This window comes from Stegodyphus dumicola, chromosome 7, assembly GCF_044657685.1.
Source record: "Stegodyphus dumicola isolate Sdum_Otavi_A_Nest chromosome 7, ASM4465768v1".
NCBI classification, from domain to species: domain Eukaryota; kingdom Metazoa; phylum Arthropoda; class Arachnida; order Araneae; family Eresidae; genus Stegodyphus; species Stegodyphus dumicola.
The window spans coordinates 123,327,241-123,345,562 of NC_140774.1; the positions used below are offsets into that span (position 1 = coordinate 123,327,241).

The 18,322-nt window shown below is 33.8% G+C and overlaps 1 protein-coding gene across 3 annotated transcripts in view; it reads right to left on the reverse strand.

Annotated features, from left to right (window-relative positions):
* The window catches only part of LOC118182129 (uncharacterized), a 388,309-nt gene that overhangs the window by 62,807 nt on the left and 307,180 nt on the right, over positions 1–18,322 (reverse strand). For all 3 annotated transcript variants that reach the window (XM_085820779.1, XM_085820778.1, XM_035351427.2), the window contains 2 exons: positions 11,379–11,598; positions 10,137–10,415 (listed from right to left, as the gene is read on the reverse strand). In XM_085820779.1, the coding sequence (XP_085676905.1) occupies positions 10,137–10,415; positions 11,379–11,514 (415 nt within the window). In that variant the 5' untranslated portion in view covers positions 11,515–11,598. The remainder of the gene's footprint in view (positions 1–10,136; positions 10,416–11,378; positions 11,599–18,322) is intronic.

The following is an 18,322-nucleotide window of genomic DNA, read 5'->3' on the forward strand; positions in this document are numbered from 1 at the left end:
TTTACTATATGTAGTCTATGTAATTCTATGAACGTGCAAGCATAGATTTACAGTAACTAACATACATATTCCTAAAAATTATAGAGATACCTATTTTAATTCATTTAAATCAATTACAGCAATTGTGTTTTAAAGTTGAGTTCCATTTTTATATGATCCCCGAAATGAATAAATAAAATAAAGAGAAAAAAAGAATCTGTGGAAAAAAAGATTACAAGAAGACCTATGAGGAAACAGAAATTGGTTTTAGAAGTGGTAACTTAAATACAAATAACAAATTCCTTTAAAAAATTGCATAAATTTTATTAATTTTTTTAAAGATTTTTAATCACTTAAGATTATTTAGATTCCGACAAAGCATACGAGCAAAGTGGGGAACTTGTTGAGGAAAACTGATTCGTATTCAAGTTCCATATGAAGGACAGCCGCGGAAATCTTTAAGCAACTAGCCCGTTTGCCTGGTGAATACTAGGGATTCGACTTCGGTTCTGTCCCAGTTGAACGGGCTGGCTGCATGGTTAGTTTCGCAGTTTTCCAGGTGTAACGTGAATACAAACCAGATTTCCTTAGAAAGGTCTCCACGCTCTCTACTTAGGCAGATAACCCTCGTTTGCTTTTTCATTTCAAATAGCCAAACAAAACCTGTTTGTTTCCCTGAGTTTATACAAACAATTGGTATTCACTGGTTTTACTGCTTGGCCACTGGTAGGCTTCCAAAAACGCAGCTGGGAGAGAAAGTGAAAAAAAAAAAGTCTTTCAAACAGTCTAGTTGCATGGGTCTTAAGTATTCGCGAAAAGTCATATTTTTTGTAATAAAGAAGTATTTAAGCATCAGAAGCTTCTTTACTTTTTTTGACATCTGGGCATGAACAGCAACACATCATACTAACTGCAAAGATGATTTAAAAAAAATCATAAGAAAGTACCTGTTGCTATTTTCTTTTCGATAAAAAACGCTACCATTGATGCAATTGCATATCTTTTCGAGTGAGAGAAAATTCCATTTATACAATGTGGTCTGAAGAGATTGGCTATCTTTGAATAGTTGATCATAGGTCCAGTTTACAAAATGAATCAATTAAGGTTCTCTTTCTAATTTCTATACTATTATAGTAATCGCAAGTTATAGTATTTCAGACTACTATAGTCGAACATTGGCTCATTGGTATAGTTTAAAGAATGGAATCAATTAAAATGCGCTTTCAAACTACTATAGTTTTTATCACATAACACCTTTTATTAAAAATGCACCGACTTTAATTTTTGCAGCGCTCTTCTACAAAGAAATCTGTAATTATTAGGTTTTTAAATATTCAACTGAATATTTTTAAAAAGAAAGTCAAATCTGTTAAATGCAAACCATACCAATTTAACCCAGTCTTTTAAAGAACAAAACGTTGAATTTAGGAGTCGTAGAGGAATCGAATTTCATTAGATAATTCAAATTTGAAAGCAATTCTACACAAGCTTCTTTGCTTGTTTCTTAAATAAAAGCTACGTCATAAAAATTTGCATTATTCATCGGTTTAACCGGCGAGCAGCGATTAATCGCCAAATTTGGTGGCTCTTATTGTCAAACAATACAGCAAACTCAAAACTATAATCGAAACCTAGTACAGTGGAACCTCGAGATAGGAGTTTAATTCGTTCCAGCATTGACCTCGTATAGCGAATTTCTAGTATCTAGAAACAATAAACTTCGCCATTGAAAATAATGAAAATCCACTTAATCAGTTCTGCACCCCCGAAAACATAACATAAAAATAAATTTTTTTAATAAATAACACTGGTAAATAATATAACTGTAGTTTACCTTTATGAAGAGTTCTGACTGGCGGACTGACCCTGACTGTAGGGTTGGAGAGACCCACCCCTCTATTTCAGGATTGAATTTTACCCACTAGAAGCAGGTTCTGGGTCAGAAACCCTTAATTTTCTTTTACTTGCAAGTTGCTTTACCAATAGCTTATAGCACTTGCTTCTGTTTCCTTTTCAAGATGCCTCTAAAATGCGACACTACATTGTCATTACACACGTTTATGGTGCGCCCACACACTGCTTTATTAGGGTGATTTTCTTCAAAGAAGTGGGAAAGTTGGCAAAGTGGAAAAGAAGTTTTCACTTCTTCCCACTTTGCCAAAACTCCTTTAATATTACTGAAAGAGAGGACCTCAACTCCTGTTCCATCCGCCCCTAACGAAAGTTCTTCTACCACCTGTTACTGCTGCTCCTTGTGAAGTTCTTAAGTTCATCCATTGTGAGTTTATAAGGATCCTAAGTTTTACTGACGTTTATTTTATTTAAAAACTTTACTGTCCTCTCTTATTTTCCATTTCCGGCCAGAATAAACGCGTTAGTTTTATTTATGCAAATTGTGCTTGCAAACTCTTAAGTATTTAAATTGTGGCTTTTCGCCAAGAAGAGTTAAAGAGAGAAATAGCGTGAGACTTATCGCCACTTTACTTCACGCGCGCTTTCACTCAGTTGCTGTCCGCCTTTAAGGCCAGAAATTTAGTCTTATTGTTAATGAAGACGTATTGTAGTTTACCCGCATTCTGCGTACTACATACGTAAAAATCTAAAAGGGCACAATCTTAGTGCTACGAGTCTCTGTGTAAAATATTTGAGCTTAGCTCTCACTTAAATTTAGTTAGCTTGTAGTTCTTATTTTCTTACGTTCAGACCACAAGTGCTGGCCTCTGTATCCCGAAGTGCAGAAGCATCTATAAATTGTGGAGAATAAAGGGTAATTAAACCCTTCCTTTTATTTATCATCTCTTCTACAATTGAAAAAGGACATATTTTCCAGTAAACTCGCTGTTCTACTCAGGACACTTACATGTTCACAAAACAGATAAGAAGAAATAGTAGTCCTGATAAGTTCTTCACTATGCTCCTCCACTAACTCATCCAAATCAGCACTATCCACATCCAGACCCATACGTTTCCACCAGGGAAACAATTTCTTCGACTAGCTGCACTGTGTTGTCCACAGGTTGAAAATAGAAACTTAATTCAGGAATACTCTGAGGCCACAGTTTTTTCCATGTTGAATTAGGGTCCTCATTGAGACTCCTTCCCAAGCCTTATCAATGAAGTTTAAACAGTTTAGGACGTTGAAGTGATCTTTCCAAAATTCTTTGAGGTTCAGACTTGTATTTGCAGTCACTTCAAAGTACCTTTGAAATAAGGTCTTTGTGTACAACTTCTTAAAGTTGGAAATAGCTCGCTGGTCCATAAGCTGGAGAAGTGGAGTGGTGTTGGAAGGTAGAAACTTGACTTTTATGAACTGAAATTCCTCCAGCAAATGATCTTCAAACCCTGGAGGATGCGCAGGAGCATTATCAAGGACGAGCAAAGCCTTGAGTGGCAACATATTTTCATGAAGGTATTTCTTCAACGAGGGACCAAAAACTTTATTGATCCACTCGATGAAAAACTGCCGTGTTACTCAGGCTTTGTTGTTTCCCCGACACATCACATTTAGTTGGTTTTCTGCATCTTGCTCCTCTTGAAAAATCGTAGAATTTCTGAGTGGTAGACGAAGAACGGCTTAGCCTTAGCGCAAATGATAGCTTCCGACACCAAATAGCCTTTTAACAACTTCTCGTTAATCCACATCAACAATAGCTTCTTAACTACTTCTAGGAGTTTTGGACGGTGCTTGGAAGTAAAGGTAACTCCTTTGGCCACATTAAGTTTCTTAATTTCTTCCTTCTGCTTCAGAATAGTGCAGATCGTCGATGTGGAACGGCCGTAAGTCTTCGCCAATTCCGTCACTTTTACACCACATTTATGTTTCTTTAATTTCAACAGCCATGGCTTCCTTCTTTTTCTTTGCAGCACTATCTAAAGCAATCTTCTTGGGAGGCATCGCGAAATAATTGTTTTCACGTTAAATGTAATTAAAAAAAACCACTTAACTCACAAGCGCACAAACACGTAGATTAAACAACACTGAGTGATCTGTCGAGGGTATTCCCCGAGTTGAGCCGGATCAGGAAATGGAGCCACGCATACCAATAGCCTGGTTCATTGCTCGTTACTTGAGTCAATGGTTTCGCTCACACTTTCCTCTTATCTCGAACTTCTCGTATATAGGGGTGCTCGTATCTCGGGGTTATTCTGTAATAAGAATTGTGAAATACATTTACATTCGTAAGAAATTTTGTTTGGGGGGGGATTCGGAATGATGATAATTTTCTATTTATTTTCATCAAGTGAAAGTGAAGCTACTGCATTGTACCAAAACAAAAGGGAGGAGGAATTTTACCCCTGCCGGAATTTGCAAAAGAAGGCATGAAATGAAGTTATTTACCACTGCGGATGCCATAAACAGATCCAATGAAAAAAAAAAAAAAAAAAAAAGCCAATGTCTTCGCTTCGATAATTAGCTCGTTGCTCCAAAAATCACATTCCTATCTGCCCCCCGCTAGTTCGGCCCCTAAGCTTGGTAAAATTTTTCCCCTTGGTCACTGATAAAACCGATAAGTACCGTAGATTGTTAAGACTCATGTAAAAGCTTGTTTCATATACTTTTTCTGCAAAATTTTATGTGACGTAATCTTAAAATTGCCTTATTCAATTAATTTCTTAAAGTGGAACCATGTGTCTACGACCCAGTTGCTCAAGAGCTATTTACTCGCACAATCCTACACATATAAATCCATTTTTAAACAAACAACATGGACACGCTAGGATCTGCAGCGATTTTAAGCACTTTTTTATATTTATTTAGAACTGAAATTTGTCTAAAACTGTCGTAGACATAAATAAAAAGACAAATTCAGTATCAGACTTATTTTTAATTCTAAATCCTCGAAAAGACAAATGTATCAGACGGCTACTTGAAAATCAGCTTTTCCAACTTTGAAAAGATTATAGAAGCAGTTACACTAAGATGAATTCAAGGACATATCGTAATCTTGGATAAGACTTTGACTTTTCCAATGATTTTATAGAATTAATCGAAGGAGGATACTGATAAGCTACTGAAAGTAAAAATAACTTCCCTTCTTTATTTTCTAACGGGCCAAAGATTTTAAAATCGTTTATACTTTCCCCGACTTCTTGGCTTCCGAGATACTGATTCTTTTAAAGAATGGCATTTTTGATAAGAGAAAAGTAATCATAATTCACATATGAAATAAATAACTTTTTGACAGACAATATTATTAAAAGATAAATAATAAATATATTTTTAATAATATTTCTAACGTACAATATTATTAAAAATTACTGCTGACTGAGTGATTTACCTCATTTGCAACCAACTGTCACCAAGTAATGACAGATATTTATTTAAAAATTTTTTTCTTATTTTCGATTTTATTTAAAAATAAAAATCTCGCTTAATAATCAAAATTTTGCAGCAAAAAATATCTGAATCACAGTGGGGGAAAAAAACCTTGCAAATAATGCAATATAAATCCCGTGGAACGTTTAACATCAGGACAAACGACAGCATCACCTGTTGAGCGTAATATTCCACGGTTAGTGATAATTGAATGCTACAAATGGCGGATTATTTTATGCTTGCCGAACATTATCATAAATGGCTGACTTAGAAAGGTAGAAGAATTTACATCAGCAAATGGTAAAAAAAAAGGGAAAAACACTTACGATTGCGACACGATTCGTTCAGAGGAAGGATCAAAATGCAAAACATGCGGATTTCGGCAAGCTGCATTTCTTAATACGTACATCAAAAGAATCGTTGACATTGATGCACTGAAAAATGCGGGAATTTGTACAAAAGCTGCTTTGCTACCTGACCTGATGCTAAAGCACTTCTTTCGTTCTGCAGTCTTTGGGTTGGCCATGGGCTTCCCTTTTAGTTTTTTCCACTCCGCTCTCCGTTTTGAAACTTAGCTCATTTTTCTGACAGTAACATCAGATCAAGTTCAAGAATTCGTCTTGGCCAAGGTGCAAATTTTGTCATTGACCAAAGCCTTTAATTTATAAGTGATGAAACGACCAATTTACGACCGACTCATATCAATTTTGAAAGAGAAACAGATACGAACTTCACCTATTCCTCTTCTCCTTCCACCAGCTTGTCCACAGGTCTTCTGACCCGACAGCATTTTAAGTGCCTCCTAAGATGGAAAGACAAAACATACTTGCAACACATCCATGCCTTCTTGAGGATTTGAATCCGGACGCAAGGCTATGGCTGTTGACTCTCCTACTATTACACACATAAAGAGAATTTCAGCTGGTAAATTTAACAAGATTATAAGATTCCATTATGTTATTCTAGCCAGTTAATTATGATTCTGATTTTTACTCCTTCTTTCCTACCAGAATGCAAATCAGGTTAAAGACACTTAAGATGAGGTTTTCGGTTTTTAAAATAAAGCATGTTTGTACCTCTCGAGGCCACGCTACTGGATATCGCTAGCTCAGATAGGATTGTATTATTCGGTTTTGAGTTATAGTTGCGGCATTTATATTGTTGTGCCGGTGAGAATTTCTGTCTCCATAATCATACTGCGATCTTGAAGGCAAGTTACTTGATTATTGCACAGGAAAATGGGAACTTACGTTTTCATATATTTGTAAAAACCCATAGTTTTTATTTTCGTTTGTTATCAATTATATTCTTCGCCAATTATTTTAGTTACCTCACTTAAAACGTGATAAAATTACATTTGCGCCAACCGGTATCGGAAGATTTTTAAACAAGTTATAAAAAGTTTAACAAAAGTTTGAAGATACCGATCTTTGAAGTTTTAACTCAGCATTCTCTAATTAGGCCCAATAAGTACTGTAATCGCGAAAAATTTCGGGTACTATATTTGTTTTGGGACTGTAAAACGGATTTTTTAAATCCGTTTTTTAAATCCGGGATTCAGAAAAGATTTTTTCGTGACGTCTAAACATGCGTATCTAGTATGTATCTCGCATAACTAAAAACGATTAGCCGTAGAACGTCGAAATTTTGAATATGGGTACTGCTGTAACATCTAGGTGAGCACTTCCTTTTTTGTTGCAATCGGCCATATGTTTGTGCACTGAATATTTTGTCTTTTTGCTCGTTGGTTTAATTGGTTGAAACTAAAATTGTAATTGCAAATTTTTTTTATAACTGTGTTTGATGTTTTAAGTTTTTTTCTACTTTAGAATTCTTAATGAAGATGTTTTGAGTTTTCATGTATTGTTGCCTTGCCGCCAGTTGATTGAATAAGAATGAATGGGATCTTTTTTTTAAATATATCTCTTTAATCTCTCATTTATATCTTATCTTTTTTTTTTAAATATATCTCTAATGCTTTTCGAGAAAATAAGTTTAAATGAAGTGCAGCAAAAATTGTCAGCCTCGTGAGGCTCCAGGGAGCTATTGCTGTAGTTAGAGGAGGGCGGGGGATACATGCCTGTTTACCTCTGTTAGACACCAGGCGCCCCCTTCTTTCGTAGCCTATCTACCTACAAGCTGACCACCTGTCCAAGAGAGAACGAGTCCCCGGATTGTATAGTTGCGTATAAAGTGTGTAATAGGCCATACACGAAAGTTATCTGATGCCCACATCAGATTTTCTATATTCTACACTCCCGCTCAAAAAATAAGCAAAAAAGGCAAAACACGGAATAAAACAAAAACTATTTAATGGATATGCGTGAAACTGATCCAAGAGGTTGGGGTGGCATTCCTAGACAACATAACAAACAATAAAGCAAAGACATACAAAAACACATGTATTACGACTATCATATTGCGAAAGACCAAATGGGTTGAAAGAATGTGCAATGGAAACGCCACGGTAATAACATATATGATATCCTAAAAGATATATTCATCCTTACGCTGATATTTGTTGATATTTATAGTTTGATTCACAGAATGCAATCATTTGATAGAAGGAAACTTTTTATTAATATTCTTCTATGAAAATGTAAAATCGTAAACTGGAAACATCTGCATGTGACACAATAGCTATAAAACAGAATTTAAAATATCCTCTAATTTTACATTATCATCCGAGGAAAATATTTTTTGATGAGAATGAATATGAGAATGAATGATACGTCTAATGCAATTTGGAGAAAATAAGTTTAAATGAAGTGCAGCAAAAATGTGTCCCAAGTAGCACATGACGTAGCAAAGACGTTGCAAAACTGGTCCCAGAGGTTGCAAAGTGGTCGTGGTAACGTCTTTGCTACGTCATGTGCTACTTGGGGTACAATGTGTGTAATAGGCCATACACGAAAGTCATGTGGATCCCACATCAGATTTTCTATATTCTACACTCCAGTTCAAAAAATAAGCAACAAAAACAAAACACAGAATAAAATAAAAACTATTTAATGGATATAAAATTGATCTAAGAAGTTGGTGCGGATACTAGACCACACAGCAAATAATAAAGCAAAGACATACAAAAAACACATGTATAACGACCATCACATTTCTCAATATTTCTGCTGACTTCCTGGGTCTTTGGAGTGCGGAGATTGGATATTTCTGTTTCTAAAGGATAAACTATGTATGTATAAATTGAAATTTTTAATTTTTAGTAAATTTATCCCATAAAAAAGATTTGTGCATTTATTGTCAGATAAATAACAAGTAATATACAAGTAAAATTATCAGGACTGCTATTTCTTCTAATTGCCTTTGCAAACATAACTGCAGTCATGAGTAAGAACAGGGAGCTTACTTAAAACTATGTTCGTACAAAGAACTAAAACTACTTAATTAAATAAGAACTAAACTCAGATATTTTACAGAGACTAGTAACGCTTTTAAACTTTACGTATGGTAGTGAGCAGAATGCGGGAACTACGTTATGTCTTCAAGTATCTATGAGAACTAAGTTCTGGCCACAAAGGCAGACAAGAACTGACTGAAAAGCGCGGGCGAGGTAAGGTAGCGAGAAATCTCTCTCTCCCTCCCTCCTGGTTAAAAGCCATAACTTAAAAACATTTAACAGTTTGCATAGCCAAACCTGTTCGCGTTTACTCTGGTCAGAAATGGAAAATAAGAGAGGACAGTAGTTTTAAAATAAACGTTAGTAAAACTTAAAATCCTTCCAAAATAACAGCAGATTTAAAACATAAGCGGCTAAAAATAAAAAAATTTTGTATACGTAATTCACGTTGTTGAAGTGTTTAGAGTTGGCTTTTCGGATTTAATTTTATAATTTTCCAATATCTGCAACCATTCATAAGCAGCTAGAGGCATCCTAGAGTTACAAAAAAAAAAAAAAAAAAAAAAAAACCCGCATATCAATATTACAATTTTGAAGTTTTTGCAGCTTTTAAAAATTATAAAACCGTCTGTTCGGTTATTGGAAAGTTTACAAGAAGCGTTTTCTTAGATAGAAAAATAAAATATGTTGAGATCATCGTTAACATTTTTTTTTTTTTTTTTTTTTTTTTTTTTTGCGTTTAAAGACAAAATACTTAAAACAATAAAATAAACGAAATTATAATGACAAAATTATGAAGATTTCATTAGTACTACAGGAAAAATATTATTCTAACAGACAGAAAAAAAAAATTAACAGAAGATTTTTTTCTATAACACACTTCCTCTAATTCTTTGGATGAAAAAACTTTATCAAAGATATCCTATACATTAATATATGAAACATGTTATTATACTATGTTCCAGGGATGAATTAACTTAGAAATATGAACAATGAATATAAAAAGAGCGAAAGGTTTGTTCAAATACTTTTAAAAACATTTAGACATTTCTGAAAGCACTTAACGTACATTCAAAATTCTGAACTTTTACAGCTATGGTTTTAGCTGACAGATGAAAACTGCAATACAGATTTGGGTATAACATTTCCCGCACTATAAATTTTTTTTTATTGTTACCATCACAATATTCATAAAAAGCAATTTTTCCCATTACCATTTTAATCTGTCAGCTTAAAATGAGTCATGAATAAATCTCATTTGTTCCATTGGTTCTTGAATAAGATAAAATTTCTTTCAAGAAAGAAAAAGTAACTTTATGATAGGCTAATCTTCCTGAATTAGAGAAAGCTAAATCTGCTGATTTTTACTTATCACTTGAAGGATAAAATTAGCTCATGGTTTGTAAGAAAAGATAAAATTTAAAGACGATGTTTCTGTTACAAAAATGTTGTTATAAATAAGGACAAAAACATTTTCCAACTTACAGCCAACGCTGACTTTGCTGCTGCAGACTAACTCTTTGGAAGGAATATTGAGACTACAGTGATAGAAACCAGAATCACTTTGACTGGCGTTTGGTATCTTTAGTTGAGCAGTATGAGAATCAATCTGGTGAGTGAAATCAGTAAGTTCTTGGTTTCTTTTTTTAAAAACAAGATTCGAAGAGTTGACTCCTTCCGGAGCTTCGGGTGGGCTTTTCGTGAAGAGAGTACAATTAAGAATTAAATCAGATCCTACAAGCAGGTCGTAATCTTCGGTCATGTCTGTAAAAAATAAAAACAAAACATGAAACGGAACTAAATTAGCTTCTAAATATGTTTTAGAAGTCGTATTTTTAAAAATCATAAGACATTGAAATTTTCCCCAAATTTTAATAGTGAAGGCCACATGCATTTTGGAGCTTATATTATTATTAATTCTCAAATCAACACTGAGCAGAGACATCATAAATTAATGCTAATATGTTCATTTATGTTTTAAAATAATACTAATAAGTGATCTTTCACAATATTTTAAGCAATAAAAAGTAGCTACATTATTTATAAATCAACGCGTACAAACAATTTCCTTTTCGCCGCCGATGGGACAGCCAGTCTACTTGAAAAAGTTTTTTTATCGGCCTGTAAAAGTTTAGCCAACGATTCTATTTATGCAGTAAACTTCTCTAAACTGAGTTATTTTTAAATTAATCCACGTCTTATGATTCTTGCATAATGTTAACGCAGATACTTAAATTAGGCTTCAGCCAATAGTAAATTTAGAAAGTTATTATTAACCAATCAAAATAAAGCTAAACAAAAACCAAATCATTCGGAAACAAAATTTCGGATTGAACACGTCGCATTTTCTCTTTCGCTTCCATCCTGCTAACATGCTTACCTTTGTGATGCTGCGCAGTCTGTCTTCAAATATCTCTTCAAAAATCTATAAGGTACAGAAATAGTTCTTCAAGAACAGGAGCGCTTATTGCGGCAAGTTATGTGTACCTGCATACACCACGAATAAAAGAAAGGCTCGAATAACAACTCGACCACTGCCACTATCTTTATGCATATATATCAAAATAATTACAATATTTATACATTCGTATGTGCAAGGGTTATTTTATTATTATCCGGACTGCTGGAGTTTTCGCGAGGCGTTTCGTGTGGCACAAGTGAACTTTGTTCTAATCGACACATATTACATGTCCCCAAATATAAATCACCAAAAAACATGAAACTTACCTCCATATTTTGTTGCCGACTTTCCCCAACATGCACTACAAGAATGAATAAAGAAAGATAACAGAAGTAAGTAAACAGTATGATTAAAGTTGCAGTTGCGCCGACTCAGTCCAAATAGAGAAAATCTTTTTGCCATTTTGCGTAAGATATTGAATTTGCTGTCTTACTGCAGAACCAATTTTCGTAATTCATTCATTAGTCTTTGCTTCAAGTCATGATCCTGAAAGGAGAATATGAATAACATTTAGGTGAATAAATAAAATTGTCGCACTTAACAAGAAAACATTAAGAAAAAAAAAAAAAAAAAAAAAAAAAACCTTTCAAAACCCATACAGAAAATCTTCGAAATCCTCCTCATGTTTCGACATATAGGATATGAGGAGTTTAATAGATTCCTTTAGAACAATTTATAAAAATCTATCCAACTTCTTTAAAAGCAGCAGTTTTATGCTCTATAGTCTTAAATAACTACATTTTTACATAGCCGTCTTCATTGATATAGTGATTAGCGACACTGACTGAGATACTGATGGGTCGATCTCAAATTCCAGAGAAGGCATGGATGCTTGCTTACAAGGGTATAGTGTCTGTTATCCATATATATTCTAAATGTCTTCCAAGAGTCTGAAAAGTTTAATGCTGAACCGTATAACACTCTGCTAAAAATAGTAACAAGTGAATATACCTTCTGGGAACAAACATCTTTCTTTCAGTTGGATTGGATAATCGAATTTAAACACAGAGCATGAATGTTATCTGTCAAGCTGCATCCTAATTTTGACTGTAATTGTTCCATGAGATATTTTTCTATGTTGAAATTAGTGAAGATACCAGTGCAATGATGGACTGACACTGAATTAGTTGGATTAGATGTGCAAGCTTTTGAATTTATTAAGGCTTTACAAAAGCAATGCATTCAATGTTTTCTGCATCGCGGGGTTTATAATAATAGAAAGCAAAAAAGAAGAAAGCACCTGAATTGTATATGAAGCAATAATTATAATTTATTTTCAAATTTATTTACTCATCAATGATTATTCCTATTTTCTTTTCCTAAAATGTTGAATTTCCGATTATCCGTTTTAGTGAATTATCTGTACATCTTTCAAAAAGTTATAGAAAATACCTTAATGAGTTTTCATGCACTGAATCTTATTGTTAAGGCTGTAGAGACATTAGGTATTTCTGGAAGCAGGCAAGATGAAAAATTAGCAACGTCTTGGCCAGGAATCGAACCGCGGACCTCTCAATTATGCGCTGAGCGTGCAGATCACTACACCACGAAGGCTCGCTAAAAAGGCGGGAGAAATACCTTATAAGGCGTAGGATGAAATTAAAGCTAATTTATCTCTGTAAAAGAATTTATCCATTACATTTTAAAGTAGAAAGATTCCGCCGGTACAGTGGTAACAGTCCTTAGTTCAATAGAGGAAATGGGCCTCGTTAAAACAATTTCTGAAATTCAAAGCTGCCAAAATGTGAAGATTGATGAAGATAAATGCTTTGGAATTCTATTTACTCTGGATGCAATGACTAAAGTGTACTCAACAGATGAAGAGAGAATAAAAAGTGAAGATAAAAGAATAACGATGAGTCACAACAAGTATATTAATATCATCGCATTAACTGCGAGGCTCCGAACCAATTTTGATAGATAGAGAACGCCCGGAGAAGATACCTCAGAGTTCTCTTACCTCTTTTGCTTACCACCAAACCACTAGAAAGGCTTTCCAGCTCGCCAGTATTTTAAGTGCCGCTATGCTGCTCAGACACTATACACTTGTAAGCATGCATGCCTTCTCCGGTATTCGCACCCAGCTCATCAGTATCTTAGCCAGTGTCGCTAATCACTGTGTGAATCAAGATGGCTATGTAAAAAAGTAGTTAGTTAAGACAGTGGCGTATAAAGAGTTATATGATCCAAAAAACTTGCTTTGAACCGTGGTCCATAGGAAAGAATTGTAATTTAATAACGTAAGGGTTTTAAGCAGTATTCTCTATACTATGCAAAAGAATAAATAACATAAAACCTTTTAGAAATGCTAAAGCTTTTATTTAAAGTTTATTATTTAAAGTTAATTACACTTTATCTCAAACAGAATATTATGTGATTTCCTTTTAACAATGAAGCGTTTATTTTCAACAATCTATAACACATTTTGAAATTTGACACTCAAAACAAAAATACAAATAAAAATAAATAAATGTCGATCACGCAGTAAAATTACATATTATGATAAATATATCAACGGTTTATTCTGAGTGGCTATGAATTTCATAAGATATATGAATTAAAATATGTCAGTTTTATCAAAAATCGCAGAAAATCCCTCCAGCTGTAGGCGATCTTGAAGTCACTGACCACGCCTATAATATTTATAGCACTATGACTTAAAAATTCGGTTTATAAATAACATAGTACAGTAAACCCTCGTTAACACGGATCTCAAGGCACCAAAAAATCATGAATTTGCGTTAAAATGTTCATGATAACTGAGGAATTAAATTTTGGGAATAATTTTTGTTTTACACATTAAGCATATACAGTATATAGTTACACAGTTACACAAGCATTATAATATATTATGTATTTAATAATAGAAGACACTATAATAATACATTAATTATTGTAGTGTAATTTGAAACAAAATACACTCACAAATCTTTTTTAGTAAAAAATCACTGTATATTACGCTGCCGCAGATGGGAACGAAAATGTTTGGTAACTTCATAGCCAACTGTACTCATGGCTTTCGTAAAACTAGTGGTTAACTGGATGTTGCAGCAAAACATTCTACAGTGTCCAAGGCATATAAAATTTCCTGGCGGGTAGGCAGTTTGATATTGTTTTCCTCAAGTTCTTCTAATTGTATTTCTTGCAACTCAGACACAACTGTTTGTACATCAGATTCCAGTGCAGCATATATAGCAGCATCGTCATCTGCATTAACAAACTCCTCACACTAGAGTTCTTGTAGACTATTTCATTCGTCGGGTGAACAGGCATCGAACTCGGCAACAGAATTAGGTCTTTATGTTTCCAGGCTCTGCTAAAACAGTTCTGTATGTGTTGTGATGATACGGATTTCCAGGGTGAAGCGAGAGCGTTTATTGTATCAAGCACATTTCAAACTGGCTTTCCGTGTCTTTTTCAGCAGCGCAAATTGCAGCTCTCATAAATCATTTGTGATAAGACCTCTTCATAACTGCAATAATGCCTTGATCCAAAGGTTGAAGATGACTTGTTATATTTAGCGGGCAAAAGTGTAGAACCTGTACATTGGTTAAGTTCAGGTCATGTAAGTTATGGGCTGTACCCCTGCCCAGTGCCATAAGAAAATGATTATTCTGAGCCACCTTTCGACTGTTAAAACAAAGAAGGCCATTAGGAAATGATGAACTGTCGACCCAAGCTTTCTTACGGTAAGAGTAGACGCAAGGTAAACTAATATTCCTGTTTTTACAACAACGTGGTTTTACGGACTTACAGATCTCCCTAGGACAGTGTTTATTACTACTGTCTGCATTACACACAAGGACAACAGTAGAATGCTTTTCATTGAAAGCTCCACCATGCCACTTGCCATCTTTTATTTCGAGGTAACAATTTGAGAAAAGATTATAAAAAAAGTCCAGTTTAATTCATATTGCAGACATCACATGAGGCATACTTTTTCTCATTTAGTCAAATTCACGCGACCAGTTCTTGGCTCCTGGCCGCCCAGACGGGAAAGTGGTTAGTGAACTTGACTGCCGTACTGAAGGGTCCGGGTTTAAATCTCGGAGAAGGCTTCGATGTAATTTGTCATAGGAGACAACGGTTGCCCACCAAATAGGTGCTTCCTTAATAAAGGGACCACTGCTTCCGGCCTTAGTACTGGCCAAAGGCTAGAGCCCGCCATTCGAAATAAAAAAGTAGATATTTGCTCCTTTTTCATTGATTTTTTGCGTCACCACAAATACGAAATGATGAAAATCGAGTGTCTCTTTTAGAAGCGGTACAGAAGCAGAACAACTGAAATCTTAAATGTCTAAATTTTTTGCAATCTTGCGTGCTTTTGACGATGCACAAGCTGCATAGAATTTCGATTTATGGATATGTTTCATAATTTAACATGAAAAAATATTGAAACTGTAAATTCTTCAAAGAAATCTTTCTAAAATTTAATATTTCTAAGTACAACGTATTTAATTTTAATTAAATAACTGTTTATTATATATTTGTGTTGAGATTCTGTTTGGTGATCATTCCAATAAGGCGGGCCCAGGGAGATTTTGGTTACGGGCCTCGATAGATGGAGTCGGCTACTGCTTCTGTATATTTGGAAGGAAGTTGTCTTATGCTGAAAAATGAGGTTGAATTTAGACAATTTATAAGAAATATCTCGCTTCGTTTTCTTTAAAAAATTACGTTCACTTAGAAGGGCATATAATTAACTACATAACGTGATCGTAAATGACTGAAAACAAACTATTATTTAATATAAGTAATTTTGTTGATTAACTTGGTTCATGACTGTTGCCTGAATGTTTTCTATTATTGAAAATTTACTGTAGAGTTTCATGTAATTTTATCGTTAAGTTCTTATGCGCGAAAAATTGTCTGAATTATCAAATTTCAAATAAATACATTCAAACATACAAATCGTAATATATAAATGGCATTAATTACAATATATGATATCAGTAACTATGACTAATTTGAAGGAAAACTGCTCTAGAGAGCCATGTTCAACATAAGTTTATTTGAAAACGAATTACGTATATATAAGTTATCGATGTCAAAATTTACGCTTAATGAAATTGTTCATCAAATTTGATGTGGTTTTACCAGAGGAATTACAACATTTGTTTCAATTAAAAAATTTTAGCCCATGTTAAATGATGTTCTTAATGACAAAAATGAGTAATGTTGGTGTATTTTGTCAATAAATAATGTTTACTATGGTCCATGAATGTTAAGTTTTTGCAAGCAATGCTTTTTGTGATTAAATCAAACATTATGAGGTTCTATAAATTTATTACTCACAGCGATAATGAATTTCACAAATGTTTTTCAAAATCAGTTTTTTTTTAAATCGATGTTTTGTGGCTGAATTAACGAAAACACTTTTTCGTAACTAGACTCAAAATGTTACAGTTTTTAATAAAACCAGAATATTGAAAATAAAGTATGCCAATATTTACATGGCGGCTCTTCGTTATTTTCAGTGTCAGTCTCGTGTGTATATGGTCCAACCAAATATGGTCCAAGCAAAAGTGTTACAGACTCTCTGTATCATCTTTTGTGCATCTGTTTACGCGATCTTTTGTACACTTCTGTATCATCTTCGTGTGTATACATGGAGTCATCTACTCGTTATATTTATCTGCTCTATGAAGCAAACGTAACACTATTCTTGTGAACGGTTATACTTTATCAATATATTTCAGCAATAATATAATACCTAGATACCAAAGAATAAATTCGAAGAAACTGAAGTGAAACCTCTGCATTGCTTTTAGCAAAATCGTGCATTAAACAAGCCAAAAAATTTGAAAAAAAAATGAGAATAAAAACTATAAGAAGAAAATTTTGTCAGTTTTGAAAAATAACTTAATTCATATCGACTGCTATACATGCATAAGCACAATTATATAAATATACCTTTATTAAAATAATCCGTACTTCAGATCAGTGTTTCTCAACTGGATTTACTCCAAGAACCGATAAAATACTTCGGTACGTTCTCCCGGATCGGTTAGTTTAATAATTCGATCCATTGGCACAATTTTGGACAGATAGCTGGATATTTCATGGACCGGCAAATATTTCTTGCGGACCGGTGCCGGTCCGCGGACCAGCGGTTGAGAAACACTGCTTTAGATATAATCTGTACTTTAAAATCATCCGTTCTTTAGATTCCTCTAAACATATGAAAGTTGAGATTAAGTACAAATAATCTCTCAAAGTATTTTCATCATCTTAAAAGAGCTCACAGTTTTTACTGATTTTGCTGTCACTTCACCACTGCGAATATGTTTCCGAGGAAATGATTCGATTAGCAACGAAATCGAACTCGCTAGTAATCCGGATATAGTACTTATTCATCAAAGAAGGTTCGAAACCAAAAAAATAATTCGAAATCACGATACCACAGGGAAGAGAGGGGGGAAGGCACCCTACAGGATGAGAAATTGGTGAAAATAGAAATATTTCATACAACTTTGGCAACATTTCTGATGACGCTTATTTTAGTTAACAGTATAAAGGCAGTGTAATTTTAACAGCTTACGCAAAAATTCTTCTGTTACCAAAAATTAAAAAAAGAAAAGAAAAGAAAAGAACTTGCAATTTGAAAACTTCGGATTACTAACTATCTAACATTCCAAAGAATCGACCCCCAAAAATCATAAAAATTAAAAATTAAATAAAAAAACGTACAAATACTTTTCTTCTGTTTGTAATTAACAGGAATACCTATCGATTGTAGTTGACTCATTAAATTAATCTTTTGCTGTGGAATAAGAATAAAACCCAAAACGAACAATTTAATATAAGTAATTTTGTTGATGTCCTATGTTCGTTTCTGAATTTCGTTCTCCTGACTTAAAATAACATAAATAGAAAAATATTAAATAAAATCGAATAACACGGCTTGAATATAATTAATAGTGCAGACAGAAAGATCTTTCAGTCAATATAATCATATAAGTAAGACATTTAAATCCATTACATGTTCCACCCAGATCAAAAATAAAATTAAAAAAAAAAAAAAAAAAAAAATCTGAAATTTTTCAGATTTTAAATTACGTCTAAAAGGGGCGTTTTTTTAACGTTTTGAGTGTTACCTTTATTTATTAAATATCATGTTCTTTGCACTTGAACCATAAAATTCAGTTCAAGAGCAATATCGCAAAATAATGTTAAATTAAGCATATCTTTAGAATTTCCGATATACACA